The 16,539-nt window shown below is 54.0% G+C and overlaps 1 protein-coding gene across 2 annotated transcripts in view; it reads left to right on the top strand.

Moving 5' to 3' along the window:
* Positions 1–419: 419 nt before the first annotated feature.
* Positions 420–16,539, top strand: part of COL5A3 (collagen type V alpha 3 chain) — a 36,289-nt gene continuing 20,169 nt past the window's right edge. Inside the window, exons 1-27 of one of the 2 annotated variants that reach the window (XM_057311512.1) lie at positions 420–667; positions 4,366–4,524; positions 4,619–4,808; positions 4,884–5,040; positions 5,755–5,859; positions 6,179–6,331; positions 8,119–8,238; positions 8,344–8,490; positions 9,556–9,603; positions 9,677–9,718; positions 10,025–10,087; positions 10,659–10,733; positions 10,830–10,913; positions 11,095–11,151; positions 11,245–11,298; positions 11,498–11,551; positions 12,118–12,171; positions 12,253–12,306; positions 12,491–12,544; positions 12,910–12,954; positions 13,062–13,115; positions 13,298–13,342; positions 13,503–13,556; positions 13,879–13,923; positions 14,855–14,908; positions 15,003–15,047; positions 15,177–15,230. In XM_057311512.1, coding sequence (XP_057167495.1) covers positions 580–667; positions 4,366–4,524; positions 4,619–4,808; positions 4,884–5,040; positions 5,755–5,859; positions 6,179–6,331; positions 8,119–8,238; positions 8,344–8,490; positions 9,556–9,603; positions 9,677–9,718; positions 10,025–10,087; positions 10,659–10,733; positions 10,830–10,913; positions 11,095–11,151; positions 11,245–11,298; positions 11,498–11,551; positions 12,118–12,171; positions 12,253–12,306; positions 12,491–12,544; positions 12,910–12,954; positions 13,062–13,115; positions 13,298–13,342; positions 13,503–13,556; positions 13,879–13,923; positions 14,855–14,908; positions 15,003–15,047; positions 15,177–15,230 — 2,154 coding nt within the window. In that variant the 5' untranslated portion in view covers positions 420–579. Of the gene's footprint in view, positions 668–4,362; positions 4,525–4,618; positions 4,809–4,883; positions 5,041–5,754; positions 5,860–6,178; positions 6,332–8,118; positions 8,239–8,343; positions 8,491–9,555; positions 9,604–9,676; positions 9,719–10,024; positions 10,088–10,658; positions 10,734–10,829; positions 10,914–11,094; positions 11,152–11,244; positions 11,299–11,497; positions 11,552–12,117; positions 12,172–12,252; positions 12,307–12,490; positions 12,545–12,909; positions 12,955–13,061; positions 13,116–13,297; positions 13,343–13,502; positions 13,557–13,878; positions 13,924–14,854; positions 14,909–15,002; positions 15,048–15,176; positions 15,231–16,539 lie in introns of both variants that reach the window. The other variant, XM_026480811.4, reaches the window with a different exon arrangement.

The following is a 16,539-nucleotide window of genomic DNA, read 5'->3' as shown; positions in this document are numbered from 1 at the left end:
TGGGATGAAGCTGGTACCTCCCATTGTGCGGCTAAGCCACTGGGGTAAAGCAAGTCGGTGAAAATTTGGCATCAGGCTGGGACCCCATCTGGGGGCCTGGGTGAGACAGAAAAGATTTGGAATAAAGCTGTATAAGGCCTTAATTCTAGGGCCTGGATGAGGCTGAAGGTTTGAATGAGGCTAAGATCTCTTTTGAGGGAGCCTGTTAGGAGGAAAGGGTTTGGGGTAAGTCTGGGACCCCGAATTCTAAGGCTGGGTGGGAGTGACCCTTTTCCTCCACTGTGGGGTGGGGCAAGAAGGGCCCGGCTCCCGGCCCAGGGCTCCAGCCCTAGCCGGCCAATCAGCACTCCACACAAACTTTCCCAACTCCCCCACCAGCTGTCAGCCACCCCCCTCCTCCAGCGAGCCCCGCCCGGCCGGGCGCTGGAGCGCAGGGCGAGGCCAGGGCGGGGTCTCCTGCAGTCTCCTGCCGAGCCCGAGTGCAGCGGGCCGCGGCTAGTGAGTGCCCGGAGCCTTAGGAGTCGCCGCGCCCCGTGGACGCCCCGGCCGGTCCCCGCCTTGCGTGTGGGCCCCGCCGGGATGGGGAGTCGCCGAGGCCTGGGCCAGCCGCGGGCCAGCCTCTGTCTGCTTCTGGCCTCGCTGCAGCTTCTGCTCCGGACACAGGCCGGTGAGCCGGAAAGGAGGAGATAGGAATCGGATCTGGAGTGCAGGATCTAGCGAGGTCCCAAAAGATGGGGTGGAGTCAGGAATGGGGGGAGTGAGAGGCGGGCGTGAGTGTTGCGCGTGGCGGGGGTGCTGTGTTTCGGCGCGCGTATCAGACTCTGGGCGATTTGTGGGTGTGACAGCTGAGGGGAGGCGGGAAACGTGTGACCGAGTTTTACTGGTGGATGCGTTGGAATGAATGCAATTTATAGGTGTGTGTGTAGCAATGTGTGTGAGGCCATTTGAAGTGAAATTGGGTGTGGGAAATTGGGTGTGGGAGTTGACGATTATTGTATGAATATGTGCGATGGCCAAGTGTGTGATTGTGTTGTGGGTGTGTCTGTGTGGGGCTAACTTAGAGAGTAATCGTGTGTTACGCGTGTGATTGTCTTTGGGTGACCCAATGAGGAGTTCGGTTGTGTTTGGGGGTGTAAGTAATGGCCCAGGAGGACTTGAGTGGATGATTCTGAGGGTGATGGTGAGTGGGGACGAGTATGGGAGTGGGCTAATCGGGAATTCAGAGTTTCCTTTGCCCTAATGGCTTCATCCTATTCTTCCTCTCCCTACTCTGCCTCCAATTGGCGCGCCCCCACCTTCTCTGCTCCCACTTCTCTCCCCTCCCCCCACCCCGCGCTCCCCAGAGCCGGGATCAGCACCATGGACAGGGCCTCGGGAGGGCCGCGGTGAGGGGCGAGGCGGGGCGGGGCGCGGGGCGGGGCGGGGCGGAGCGCGGGCGGGGGCGGAAGTGGAAGTTGCTCCCCCCCGCTGAGCCAGCCCCGGGTGTTTTTCCTGAGGAATTTCTCAGGGGCCTCAAGGGGTCCCGGGGGCCGCCGGACGAGTGAGTCAGCGCTGACGCACGCCCAGCTGCGCGCTTCTGGCTGGACGCCGCGCTCCGCCCGCAGGGTTCGGGGTTGGGGGCGCCCAGGGGTTGGGAAGGTCGGGGTCCCTCAAGTGGCATCCCTGGTTTCAGAGAGCCTGGGCTAGGCCCTTCTGGAAATCCCTCCCTAATGTGAACTCAGCCCTCCAACACACACACACACACACACACACACACACACACGCACACACACACCCCGTCCTATACTTTCTCACTTTCTCTGGAGTCCAGGGAGGTGCCTGCTCACGTGGATCATCCCAAATTGGCGCATGTCCCATTCCCATGCTCACACATCCACACAGTCGTGCAATCTCAGGCATCCATTCAGAATATAACCTTCTGGGACACCAGGAATGTTAAACACCGGTGCCCACGCCCCGGGCAACCCCAGCAGCCACCCGCCACAGGGTCACAGCCTTTGTCACCCTCCTACGCCTTGCAGCTCTGGCACGTGCTTCCACTGGTATCCACGCAACCCGGTCAGCGTTCACACCCAGTCACCTACTCCCCGACTTGGCCATACTCCCACGTATAACCACATTCCCCCATCTCGAGTCTGATCTATTACAGTCACAGACTCACCTGCATCACCTGCGCACTGCCAGGACCACAACTCAATGGACGTCCAGCCACACACCAGACAACTGCACCCAGTCTCCATCGGAGGCCAGATACTTGGCGCACACTGACACATCCACAAATCACATGCTCAGCCATTCCCTGGTCTCTATGGAGTTACGCACACGCTTGCACAATCTCATGCATGTATACAATGGCACACACACTCACACCTGTGCTCTCCTACCTTTCTGAGGAGATCCCAGCCATGTCACAGCCTAGTCCTTGCCTGCCTCCCTTCATATCCTAGACCCCAACCAACGTCTCCCTGGGGCCCTGATCAGCACAGGGGAGAGTGTGGGGGAAGGTCAGGCTGGGTCCCTGACAGACCCCCACCCTCTGGCCCTGCAGGCAGGACTCAATGCCTCTTGTGTGTCTCCTTGTCACAAAGCCAGCCACGAAAAGAAAGGGCAGTCAGTTTCTGAAAGGTCATTACAGAGGAGATGCAGGATTGGAGCAGGAGACATTTGGGTTAGGTGCTGGGAAGGACTTTTTCAATGTGAATGAGCAGCTGGTCAACAGGACACCCCTTCCCACAGCATAGAGACAGGGGTCTGGGTGAGAGGAGAGCCACACTGTATGGGGTCATAGATCTCAGCCCTCCACTGGGCCCCAGCCTGGGGGGGGTGCAGCTGGGATGATCATTCCATGGGGGAGTGACCCTTGTGGTTGACAGAGCCTGGGAGCCCAGATCTTAGTCCCAGGGGACTGTAACCCAAATACCTCTTAATGACAGCTCAGCCAGAGAACAGGCAATTAGAGCGGGGGCTGGTGGTGGCAGCAGAATTGGGGGGCGTGGATGGAGAGAGAGTGAGAGAGGGCTGGGGAGAGTAATCCACACAGATATATATCTATGAAATACCAATAGACAGAGAGAGAAAGAGAGAGAGCTAGGAAGTAAGAGAGAGAGAGAGAGAGAGACACTGATTCAGAGTTGGATGCCGAGAGGGACCTGGAAAGACCAGCACAGAAAGTGGGACAGAGAGAGAGGACAGGGAGGGGGAGAGAAGAAAGAAAGAACAAGAGGTTGGGGGCAAGAGTGAGCTGAGGCTGGAATAAGGGTCTGTAAGGTCTGGAGAATGAAGGGTCTGACCCAGGAGGGTCTGACCCAGGAGGAGCTGAGGGATGGGGGTCCCTCATCCACAACCCTATCTCCCCCAAGTCTGGCCCCCCACCCTGACTCCCAGTGGTGAGGTCAGCAGAACCGCCCCCAGGGTGAGGTCATGGGCAGATTTGACAGAACCAGCTCCTGCCAAGAGGCTGGGTCAGGGGGTCAGTGGGACAGTCTGCTGGGGGGAGGGGAGAGCAGGCAGGGGCTTTGGGCCCAGGGGAAGCCCCCACCCTCTCCTGCCCAAGCCATGTGGTTCCACTTAGCACTGGCCTGCTGTGCGGGGTGGGGCTGGTAGGATGGCCTGGATTCGGATCTGGTTGGGCCAGACCAGTTCCTTCCTTTCCTGGGATAAGAGGGATAGGGTCAGAGGGAGGAGGTCAGGAGGTTATTAGAGAGAGGTAGTCATAAGGAGGAGGTCAGAGAGGGTGATAAAATGGGGAGGTCACGGGTCAGATGGAGGAGACTGGTATAGGCAGAGGGAGGAGGTCATGGGTGATGGTGATCAAGAAGGAGGTCAGAAGGAAGAATTCAGGAGAGGTAGTGGTGAAAGGGAGCAGATCATGAGTGATGATGGTCGGGGAGGAGGAGTTCAGAGGAAGTGGTGGTTGAAGGAGGAGGTCAGAGGGTGGAGGTGGAGGAAAAAGACACACAACGAGCCCCTCCTCTCCAAGTGGGTTTCCCCTGGCAGGGGGCTTCAGGCTGGGGAAGCAGCCCCAGGGAGTTGGTGCGGGGGAGTGCAGAGAAGGGGACAGTCTGGCTCTGGGGCTCAGGCCAGGAAGCCTTGATTCATCCCAGAAGTAGGTCAGCTTTTCTTTTTCTTTTTTCTTTTTTTTTTTTCCCTCACCAGAAGACCAAGCGGGGGGAATAAAAAACAGGAGTCAACAGGCTGATGAAGCTGGAACAGCTGTGGGGTGGTGAGGTGGGTGCAGGTCCCAGGCCTGCTCCTTCTCCCTGACCCACAAACACAGCGGGAGGCCAAATTCCCTAAATCTGAGCTACTCACTTGGAGTCCTGGGTTTGTCTTAACTGCCTTCACCTTGGCTTCTCTCTACAGCAGGCCCTGTGGATGTGCTGAAGGCCCTGGGTGTGCGAGGGGGCCAGGCTGGGGTCCTTGAGGGGCCTGGCCTCTGCCCCCAGCGGGTCCCAGAGGGTGACCGGGCATTCAGGGTTGGCAAGGCCAGCACACTTGGCATCCCCACATGGGAGCTCTTTCCAGGTGAGTCAGTGCAGGAGGGCTTGGAGAGGGTCGTTCTGGGAGCATGGGTCCCTGATAGGCCATCTAAGCTGCCCCATTCCCTCTGCCCTTTCAGACGGGCACTTTCCTGAGAACTTTTCTGTGCTGATCACTCTGCGGGGCCAGCCAGCCAACCAATCTGTCCTTCTATCCATTTATGATGAGAATGGTACTCGGCAGCTGGGCCTGGCTCTGGGGCCAGCTCTGGGCCTCCTAGGTGACTCCTTCAGCCCCTTCCCCCAGCAAGTCAATCTCATGGACGGCAGGTGAGTACAGGGAAAGTTGGGGTCCAGAGAGAAGTGGGGTGAGAAGCACCCCCCACTGAGACTGTCCCCTTGCAGGTGGCACCGTGTGGCAGTCAGTGTGGATGGCAGCATGGTGACTCTGGTGGCTGACTGTGAGCCTCAGTCCCCCACGTTGGGCCAGGGGCCTCGATTCATCAGCACAGCTGGACTCACTGTGTTGGGGACCCAGGACCTCGGGGAGGAGACTTTTGAGGTAGGGGTTCGGTGATAGGGGAAACTGAGGCAGAGGATGGGAGCCTGAATAGGGAGAAGAGATAGGAAAAGGGAGATGTCCAGCTTCACCTTTGTGCCAGGAAGCTGAGAAGAGGGAGCGGCATGCATCACTGTGCATCTCCGTGGTGTGTGAGAGTAGAGCCACAGAACAGTCGTGCATGATGGCACACGCTTGACTTGTGGGAGAATAAGCTGGTGACGCAGGACCACACCGGTTGTTATGATGGTGTGTGACTGTGTGCAGGCAGTTGTGATGTTGGGTGCTGGCAAGGCCTGGCATTGTGTGGCTGGTGGCAGATGTATTTTTGGTGTGGTGGCTGTACTGTGTGTGGTTGTGAGATGTGTCCCCTCCATGGGCCAGGGACCACATCCCTCTTGTTCCCCTCCTTATCCCCAAAGCCCGGAAGGGCACCTGGCACAGATTAGGCGTGACCATGTGCCTGAGAGCAAAGGAATAAATGTGCCTCTGATAGGACAGGTGTTGTGGGGTATGGTTTGTGTGGTTGTGATCTGGTGTGACCATGACAGAATCTTCCTCCTCTGAATTTTGAGGGGCAGAGGGATTGCTGGGGCTGTGGTGGGGCCACCCCCTCCTTATACTCAGGGTGCTTTGGGTAGAGGGAGTCTTGGTGCATGGGATGGGGTGTCAGAGTCAGCCTGTGGCTCCCTTCCCTGACCCCCATCCTCTCCCCAGGGAGATATTCAGGAGTTGCTGATAAGCCCAGATCCTCAGGCTGCCTTCCAGGCCTGTGAACGATACCTTCCTGGCTGTGACAACCTGGACCCTATAACAACAGGGGTGAGTGAAGGACTTGTCCTGAGGTCACAGGCTGATTAATCCCTGGCTCCAGGTCTCAGGAATGAGTGAATACTGACCCCTATCCATGGGACGGAGTGACTCCTGCCCTCAAAAAGATCCTAGGCATGAGTGACCTTGATCTAGGTCACATAACTGAGTGATTCCTAGCCCAGATCATGACTGACCTTAGGTCACAGGGCTGAGTGAGCCCTGGTTTCAAAACATAGGACCACTGGGCCATGTGCCAGCATGGTCCAGATGACTGAGCAATGGGGCCTCCATTGAGGGGCTCTGGACCTGATGGGGGTCCTCTTCCCAGGTCCCCCAGAGTGAGCCAGAAACTCCTCCCCCTCGACGAAAGGGGAAGGGAAAAGGGAGGAAAAAAGGGCGAGGTCGTAAAGGGAAGGGAAGGAAGAAGAAGAACAAGGAAACTTTGACGCCAAGCCCACCTCCTGGCTCCCTGGAGAACCAGGTAAGGGATCTGCGGCCACTCACCTCTGCTCTTTGTCTGACCTCTGGTCTCTGATTCCCACTGATTGCTGGTGCCTCATCCAAGCTTTCTGCCTTTGGTTTCCAATCCCTGACCTTTGACCTCTCTCAGCTGACTGATAACTGTGTGTATATGTGTGGAGGGGGGCTGGAACTGTCTTAAGAGTTTTCCCATCTCTGCCCCCCAACATCCAGTTTTAGGGGCTAGAGGAAGGGGGCATACCCAGATGACTACCTTATTATTAGGGGGCACTTGATGAGGGATACTGTTAAGGACAGCCATTAGCTGGGGTGAATAATGGTTCATTAGAGTGTCATTGTTTGGGGTTGACTCGTTGGGGTCATTGGTGAGGGTTATTCATTGGAGGAGTCTACTTGGGGGGTATTATTTGGCTTTCCTGAGAGATTGCTAGTTGGGGGTCACTATAGGGAGATATTGATTGAGGTCGATGTTTGGGAGGTTCCTAGGTGGAGATCATGTTGGAAGTCATTGATAGAGACCACTGTTGCTGTTACTGGGTTAATGGTGGGAGGTCATTGCTGGGGATCATCAGTTGGGAAGGTAGGTCATCAGTGGGGGACCACTGATTAAAAGGCATCGGGGTCACCAACTGGAATCACCAGTTGAAGGAATGACTTTCAAGGGGTCATGGATAAGATAATTGGTTTGGGAGTCCCTGATGGGTTATTAGTTGGGAAGTCATTGATGGGTCATTGGTTAGTGAAATTACTGTTTGGGGGTCATTGGTTGGGGAGCAATAATTGGGCTCACTCATGGTTATTCATTGTTGGAGGATCACTGGTTAGGGGAATAATTGATTAAGGGTCACTGGTAGGGCTTATTAGTTGAGGGACCACTAGCTAGTGCTTATTGCAGAGGAGGTCATGGGTTAGGGTCATTGGTTGGGGAGGTCACTGGATGGAAGAATAACTAGTTGGAGTCATTGACTAGGGGACAACTGATTTGTCACTGGTTATGGGAATAACTGCTGTGAGGCCAGTGATATGAGTTATTAGTTGGAGGGGTCATTGGTTAAGTCCCTTAGTGGGGATCATTAGTCAGGGGTTATTGATGGGGATCATTAATTGGGGTTACTGGAGTTACTAATGGGTCACTGGTTGTAGGAATAATTGGAGGCCATTAATAGGGGATCATTAGCTGGTGGGTCACTGGGTAGGCATCCTTGGTGCAGGCCATTGGCTGAGGTCCCTGGTTGGTGGAGAGTCATTGGTTGCACTACATCTGTTCTCAGGATCAGTGGAGAGAAAGAAGTGATCACCAGGCCCAGAAAAAGAACCCCTCAGCCCCAGCCCCTCACCTGGGCCTCTACCAACCCTCTTTGTGCCCTTGACCAAATTCCTCTGCAGCTGTCCAAGTCTTTCTGATTGTGGCCTGCCTGGCTGACCGCTGAGCTCTGCCTTGGGAGAAGACACATAGGATAGGCTTCCAGAAGTCTGGCCCTGAGTTCTGGACCTTGACTCTGATCCCTGGGCTCTGGCCCCAGCCCCGCTCTGCCTTCCAGGTCTCCCAGACCTGGCCCAGACTTTCTCCTCTTCCATGCAAGAGGCCTCCCCCTGCTGGCTGTTCTGGTCTAGCCAGCACACGTTTGCATCCACTGGCGAGCTCCCTACCTTACACTCCCCTGGTGTTTTTTGGGAATCCTCCTTTGTTCCCCTCCCCAGACTAGGCACTCCTGGGGGGCAGAGCCTGTCTTCTCTTTTTGTCTTTATTGGAATGACCCAGACCCGATACTCCTGTCCCTGTTGCAGACCTCCACCGACATCCCCAAAACAGAGACGCCAGCTTCAACTCTGCCTCCGACTCCGACTCCTACACCTTTGGTCATCACCACTACTGTGACCATTGGCCGCAATGTCACCATGCTAGAGGTCAGTGGAAAGTGGCTGGGGCTGGAAGGGAAAGTCCTGGAGCAATGGTGGTGGCAGACAATGTGGAGGCCAGGAGCAAACTTTGGTCTGTCCCAATGTCCTCAGGCAGGCCTGGACCCTGACAATGGAACCGAACTAAGGACCCTGGAGACTAAGTTAGCCAACGAGGACAAAGAAGGAAGTGGCCCCACCATGGGCCCTGACTTCTGGGCAGCAGAACTGCCATCACAGACTCAATTTCAGATCTTTCCTGTGAGTATGAGGGTTTGGATTATAGGGGGGGGGGGTGCGGGGTGGCAGGGACTTCTGCCTGGAGCCACATACCACATTTTCTTTTGCCTTCTTTTGATCTTGCCTAGAATGCCTTCCCACTACCCCACTGTAGTTGACAAATATTAGCAGGATGCTAATGTGACAGGAACTGTGCTAATGGATGGCTCTGTGGGTAGGATGGTGCGTTTGGCTTTTAGTCCAAGCATGGTGAGAAGCCACTTGAAATGGAGCATGGTCTTGATTTGAAGCTTTAAAAGCTCCGTCTGGCTGCTGAACAGCATTTGGACTGTAGGGGGAGCCAGAGGGGCAGCAGGGAAACCAGTGGTCTGTGCAACAACAGCCTGGTGACCTGGATGAGGGTGGTGGCAGTGGGGATAGAGAGAAGTGGACCGATTTGGACCATGCTCCATTTTGCTCTTGCTACTGGACATGGAGAAAGATGCAAAGATGTCTTGGTAGATGCATGGTGACGCCTTTGAGGAAAATGGGGAAGCCTAAAGGAAGAGCAGGTGGAAAGTCTCAAGGATCTCATTTTGTATGTGCTTAATTGGCAACCCCTGCTGGGCATCCAAATGGAGATGTCAAGTGGGTGACTGGTTAGAAGATTCTGGAGTTCAAGGGACATGGTCTAGGCTGGCGATAAAGACTTGGAAATCAACAGCAGAGTGGTGCTGCCTTTAGCCAAGGGATTGGATAAGATTGCTTAGGAAAATAGTGCATACAGGGAAGGGGCCCAAGTTCTAGCCTTGGTGTTGGACAAGGGAGGAGGGGAATAATCATAGCCAACTTACCCTGAGTGCTTGTTTTGTACTAACCATTGTTTTAATTTATTCTTCTTCCCATGGGATATTATATACAATTATATACAATTATCATTCACCTCTGCAGGTGAGGCCATAGGAGTTGAATAAGTTGCTCCCTATCACTCAACTAGTGAGAGGCAGCTCCAGGATTAGGACCTTACAGCACGCTCCAAAGTCCACACTCTCCTCCTTGACCGTGGCCAGGACTCACATCTCTTTTCTCTTCGTTCCCCTGTCCCAGGGTGCTGGAGAGAAGGGAGCAAAAGGAGAACCAGCAGTGATTGAACAGGTGAGGGGCTTGGGGCTAGGAGGAGGTGGAGGAGTGTGGGCTAGGATGGGGGTCACACTCATTTCTCCCTCAGGGACAGCAGTTTGAGGGACCTCCAGGAGCCCCAGGACCCCGAGTGAGTCATGGTTGCATTCCCTCTCTTCCTTTCTCTTCTAGTTGGGGTGTTTGAACCCCTGGTGGAGGGTTGGGGTATAACGTTGTCATATCATTAGATATGGTTTGCAGCTCATAGGATGAGTCAAAATGGGGGTGGGGATGTAAGGTGGGAGGGTTGATGTGGGTCAGTATGGTATTGAGGGGCCAGGGATGGCTCAGTGATGGGTAAGGAGATCTGTATGGGGTCAGGGTCAGTGGTGGGTTAGAAGTTGTCTTGGCTCAAGCTTTGCACGTCTTATGACTTCTGTTCCTCTGTCCCCAACAGGGGGTGGTTGGCCCCTCAGGCCCTCCTGGCCCCCCAGGATTCCCTGGAGACCCTGGCCTACCGGTAAGAAACTCCCTCTGGGTTATATCCTTCTGGGGGTGTGAGGTTTCAGGCTGTGAAGCGGAAGTTGGGAACTTGTATGTCTGAACATGGATCTGAGAGGCAGGGACTGAGGACATCATGCTGAAGCTGGCATTGACCTTACCTGCTCATCTCTCTCCCCATCTGTGAATTGTCACCTGTCTTCTTTCTCTGGGGGCCTTCACCTGGTTTTCTCTTCCATCTGTCTCTGTCCCTGAGTGTCTTTAATTTCTGTCTTTCTCCCTCTGTCTCTGTCTCTCTCTCTTTCACCTGCTGCCATTCCTCTACCTCCCCATCTTTCTTTCTTCTCTCTGTCTGTCTTTCCCTGCCTTTTTCTCTCCATCTCTCTACCTCTGTCTTCTCTGTCTTTCCATTTCTGCCACTTTTTATGACTCTCCCTCCCTCTTTCTGTCTTTCTTTTGCCTACTCTCTTTCTCACTCTCCCTGCCTCCATCTTTCTGTGTCTCTCTCCCCTCTCCCTCTCTATCTCTCTCATCTCTGTCTCTGTCTATCTCTCTGTGTCCATCCCCCTCTATGTCTTTGCCTCTCTCAGGGTCCTGCTGGCCTTCCAGGAGTCCCTGGCATCGATGGGATCCGGGGTCTACCAGGCACTGTAATCATGATGCCGGTAAGAGGGAGATAGGGTGGCATATCCTTGGGGGTTCAGTCCTGACCCAGGAGGGGGCCTCTCCTTGGACTCCTCTCATGAGTAGCTGCCCCCTAGTTCCAGTTTGCAAGCAGCTCCCTCAAAGGACCCCCAGTCTCCTTCCAGCAAGCCCAGGCTCAGGCAGTACTGCAACAGGCTCAGGTAAGTAGAGGATAATCAAGAACCAACAGGGGGTAATGGGAGGACATTGAGAGAGAGACAGAGGTGGGAGATAATGAAGGCTAGTCAGGTGGCAGTGGATATTTGTCTCCTGAAGATGCCTTTTGGGAGGGTGTTGGGATTTTTGGGAGACCTGAAGTTCTGTTCCCCTCCATCTTTCCAGCTGTCTATGAAAGGTCCCCCTGGCCCAGTAGGGCTCACTGGGCGCCCAGGCCCTGTGGTGAGTAAGGAGTCTGTATGGAGGAGGGGCGATACCTCAGTGGAGGGGGGAACCTCCCTCCAACTCCATTACCTCATCTCTCTTTCCTCCAAGGGTCTTCCTGGGTATCCGGGTCAGAAAGGAGAGATGGGAGAAATGGGGCCACAGGTGAGACTGGTGGGGATGGGGACGGGATTGGATGGGAAGGGTCTTCTCCCAGAGCCACAGGATAAAGTGCTATTTGAGGACAATGACAAAGGGGCTGAGGATACCTTTGCAATTACTGCTCTCCCTAGAGAATGATTTAAAATAAGTCCTTCCTCCTTCTTATTCTCCTTTTTCTTCCTCCTTTTTTTTTCTCTTTTAGGGTCCCCGAGGCCTTCAGGGACCTCTTGGGCCCCCTGGCCGGGAAGGAAAGATGGTAAGTAAGTTGTAGGTCTTTAGGTCATCTCTCATCCATCCCTCAACATGCACCATGAGCCTTGGCTCCATGCCCCCAGGGTCTGCTGGTGTCATTGGTGGAATAAGAGCACTGAGGACAGAGAATGGCAGCTCTACTGAGAGTCGCACAAAAGTATCTGGCTAGGTCACAGAGTCAAGGAGGACTTTCTAGATGGAATGATGCTTGAGCTGAGATTTGAGGTATAACCGGGTAAACAGGAGAGGAATGGTATTCTAAGTAGAGGGAACAGCACGTGCAGAAGAAAAGACTGGTGCACTGAGGGAGATGATGAACAAGATAATTCCGGACAGTTCTAAATGCAATGAGGAACACAAGCTGGACGTTTAATGGAGACTGAGGATTTTGATTTTTGTGATGGTGGTGACATGGACTAGAACAAAGGGCCTGGAGATAAAGAATAACGGAGAGGTTTCAGATGTATTTGGGAGATTAAACTGGTACACAGAGAATCCCCCAGGATTCTGCATGAGAAAAGTACTCAACAAATAGTAATAGGTATCTTGATGCTGTCACCTCCCTGATAGGGCCGCTCTGGAGCAGATGGGGCTCGGGGCCTCCCAGGGGACACAGGACCTAAGGTAGGTGATAGGGTCAGGATTGGGACTTGGAGGGACTGTTAGGTCAAGGATTCAGGGCTCAGGTGGTGTCTCTTTGTGCAGGGTGATCGGGGTTTTGATGGCCTGCCAGGACTGCCTGGAGAGAAGGGCCAAAGGGTGAGTGTGTGAGGCCTCTCCCCCACATCAAGCCTCCTGATATTCATAGCACCCTCTCCACCCCCAGCATCAGAGCCTCCATCCCTGTGTGAGCCCTCATCCCTTGTGACTCATTTCCTTTCCTTGGGGGCTGGTCTCTATCCCCACATTTCCACTCTGAACTCCCCTCTGTTCCCAACTCCAGGGTGACTTTGGCCATGTGGGGCAACCTGGCCCCCCAGGAGAGGATGGTGAGAAGGTAAGTTTGGAAGAGAGAGAATGGTCTAGAAGCTAGAAAGCCAGAATGAGGGTTAGAGAGGAATAGAGTATTCAGGGGACAGGATGAGAGGCGAGAGTCTGTGCTGGAGGGTCAGGAACCTCGGTGGGGCTCCAAAAGATAGACTGAGAGCTGGGGGCTCATACCAGAATTAGTAGGTGAGACTCAGGATTGCAGGCCCAGGATTGGGGTCAGGGGCCTGGACTGAATCACGTGTGCTCAGTCTGTTGGTTACTGCCTCAAGCTCTGACTCTGGGATCCCCTGGAAGAGTCTGTCCAGATGAGGGAAGGTGGTTTCCTGCGTGTTTCTTCTCCCCCCTCACCAAGTGATGAACGCTTTCCCACAGGGAGCAGAAGGACCTCCGGGGCCCACTGGCCAGGCTGGGGAGCCAGTGAGTATCAGGGACCTCTGGACCATTTACCTGGAACAGGGGAGGGAGTCACAATTCATGGGGCCTCAGAACAGCGATGCTGGAATAATGCTCCTACCTCCTTGCAGGGCCCCCGAGGACTGATCGGCCCTAGAGGCTCCCCTGGTCCCCTGGGACGTCCGGTGAGAATGTCACTATCTGTCCACATCCCTACTTGTCCTTTTCTCACCTCTGTCCCCTCTGCGTGTCCATTTCCGTTACCTGGTTTCTCTGCCCCCTCATCTTTCCACCTGTGCCTCTCGGTGTCTCAGACTCAGGCTCCTGTGTGGTCTCTGCCCGGGTCTCACACCCTCTCCTCCCCCAGGGTGTAGTTGGAATTGATGGTGCTCCAGGGGCCAAAGGAAATGTGGTACGTGTTCTGCCTTCTGACCCCTAACGCTTTCTGGTGCCCTGACCCTCTGATCATCCATCCACGTCCCTGTCCACTCCCATGACCCCCATTTCAACTTCGCTGACACTTCAACACCGTGATCCCTTCCAGCTTCACAGCACCTCCCCTTTCTCCCCAGGGTCCTCCAGGAGAACCAGGCCCTCCAGGACAGCAGGGAAATCCCGGGTCCCAGGTTTGAGCTATCATTTTCAATAACTGGGGGGGTGGCAGTAGTCAGCCAAGGTCATAGACCACTCCCAGCCTTTCCACTTCCCAGCTCACTACCCATTTCTCATGCCTTTCTCCATCCCTTTCCTTAAAGAGAGAGAGCAAGCAGGGGAGGGGCAGAGAGGGAGAGAGAGAGAGAGAGAGACAATCTTAAGTAGCATGGAGCCTGATGCAGGACTCAATCCCATAACCCTGAGATCATGACCTGAACCAAAGTCAAGAGTTGGTCGCCTAACCAACTGAGCCACCCGGACGCCCCACCTTCACCTTCTTTTTTATGTCCCCAGGGAATCCCTGGCCCTCAGGGACCCATTGGCACTCCTGGGGAGAAGGTGAGTGACAGCCCCACGTACCACCACCCTCTCCTGTCTTCTTCCTTCAACTCTGTCTGCAGGAAAAGCTTCCCACCAGGACCCTTTTATTAGCCCTGGGTAATAGTAAATTGCAACATTCCTTAAATAAGCCCAGAGTTTAAAAAATATCATTGTTGGGGAAGGGTTGGTTGGGAGAAACCGAAATCCTCCGAAGCTAGATCACATAAGGGGATATTCTCAGGATGTAGGGGAACCCACAGGTGCCAGTCATCGGAAATATTAGCAGGACCCATGGTCCAGGAAAGCCCTTTCTCTGGGGCCCTGTGGTGACATCTTTATTCCTGGGCACATCTGTTCCATCTCCCCAGCAGATAGGCTTCTTTCTGCACATATCCTAGTCTGTCCTCACCCCCAAGTTCCATTTCTACATGATTTTGTGCTGCTTTAATCACAATTTCAGTCCCCAGCTCCTCTTGACCTTATAGTTTCTTTACCCAAATTCATCTGATCATAGTTTCTACAAAGTGAGTTGTTGCTTACCTCAGAATTTCGGAAGGAAATCTGATTGGCTTAGTTGAGTCACAGTGCCCACTTCCAGACCTATCCACTATTTGTAGAACATAGGGGGTCACCTCATGCCTGCCTGGGCCCACCTCTCTTCAGATGAAGACAAGGCACTTCTGAAGAAAAGAATGTGGCTGGGGAGTTGTCCCACACACTCCCTTGTCTCAAATCTCCCAGAGATGGAGGATTTCTGAGGCTCAGAGAGGGAAGGGGGCTTGCCCAGGGTCACACAGCAAGTCTGGGCAGAAATAGGGAAAGATTTCCTAGCCTGTGGGATATGCTTGTCCTGTGACCTTGAGTAGCTGCTTGTCTAAGTAAGGCTGTTCCTGGTGGGATACTAGACTCTGAGACCCTCCGTCTCTGCCTACTGTTCATCTTCTTTCAGGGTCCCCCTGGAAACCCAGGAATTCCAGGCATTCCAGGATCTGATGGCCCTCCGGTGAGAGCTGGGTGCCGGCAGAAGGAGGAAGGAGAAGTGGGAGGCTTGGGAATTTGGATGGCAAATCTCAGTCTCTGACAACTTCTTTCCCCAGGGTCACCCAGGCCATGAGGGCCCCACGGGGGAGAAGGGGGCCCAGGTGAGTGGCCTGCAGAGAGACTGGGTTGGGGATGAGGGTTGATAGTCAGGGTTCATGAAGAGAGAGATGAGGGCACTGGGAACACGGAGGGGGAAGAACAGGATGGCACTGATCTGATCTCCGTCTCAGGGTCCACAAGGGTCAGCAGGACCTCCGGGCTATCCTGGACCTCGGGGTGTGAAGGTACGTGATGCTTGGAGCCTTCAAATAGGATGAGTCTTTGGCATTGGATCTGGGGAACCAGATTTGTGAGAAACGTGTGCATGTGTGGTGAGAGGTATCAGTCTGCCAGGAGAGGTGTGGTGGGAATGGGGTTTCAATCTGAGTGACAATATGTAGACGTGTGTGCGTTACTTGGAGCTGATCAGCCAAAGGGAAGTATTGCAGTGTAATTGTCGCCTGTAGTTGAGAATGGTTAGGCCCATCAGAGGCTGGACCCATTTCATTGTAAACACAGTCCAGGTCAGCACACCATGGTGAAGCAGACAGTTGGGTTTTCACCCAAACCCAGAGCCCTGTGATCCTTAAGCACAGAAATGCTGGGATAAGCCAAGAGCTATACTGTTGACCAAGGGCAGGGACATTGGAATTCACATCTAATATGAGTCCAGTTACATTGTAGCCAAGAATGGTACCTGTGGTCTAAGAACAGAGTTTGGTGGTATCCAAGAGGCAGCTCGTCACATTTTGCATTGCGGGCAAGCTCAGTTATACTATAACCAAGGAGGTGGCTATCTTGTGGTTGGCCACTGAGTCCTGGGGGTGGCCAAACTCAGAGTTACGTTGTAACCAGGCATAGTTATATAGTTGAAGCCTATGTTGTAACTGAGTCCTGTTACATTGTAGCATTGTATCCAGGGTCAGAGAATCATGGTAGCCCTCGCTTGGTTACATTGTGGTCAAGTGAATCCCCTTGTGGCTGGAGATAGTCATGCTATTGTCAAAACAGTTATGTTGTATTTAAGTACAACTTCATTATAGTCATTGAGCTCAGTTACATTGTGTCTCTCTGTGGCTGGAGACAGTTGTGCGATTCTCAAAACACAGTTATGTTGTATCCAAATGCAATTTCATTATCGTCTCTGGGCTCAGTCACATTGTAGCCAAGTGCACTTTTCATTGCAACCAAGCGCAGGGTTTGGGCACCTGGGCTTGGACTGAGCAGCCTTGCTGTAGCTAAGCACAGACTCGCCTTGTTGCCAGGCACAGAGTCGCATTGTAGCCAGCACAATGGGGAACATTCCTTTGCCTTTAGAATGAGACTGGGGCCTGGAATGTTCATCCACTTTCTCCTGCCAGAAGGAACTGTGGACACAGTGTCCCCGGGAGATTGGAATCAATTACTCGGAAATTTGGCCTTCCCTGCACACCCCCACACAGATGACCCTGGGAGGCTGCCAGTGGGAAGAGGGGTGGGGAGGCAGCCTCTTGCACACCACTCTAGCAGGCTTTGGAGAAAGGTCATTTCCTCTAAGGCTGTCCCCTTCCACTC

Source organism: Ursus arctos, unplaced genomic scaffold (assembly GCF_023065955.2).
Source record: "Ursus arctos isolate Adak ecotype North America unplaced genomic scaffold, UrsArc2.0 scaffold_14, whole genome shotgun sequence".
Taxonomy (NCBI): Eukaryota; Metazoa; Chordata; class Mammalia; order Carnivora; family Ursidae; genus Ursus; species Ursus arctos.
This window is presented reverse-complemented; position numbering and strand designations above follow the sequence as displayed.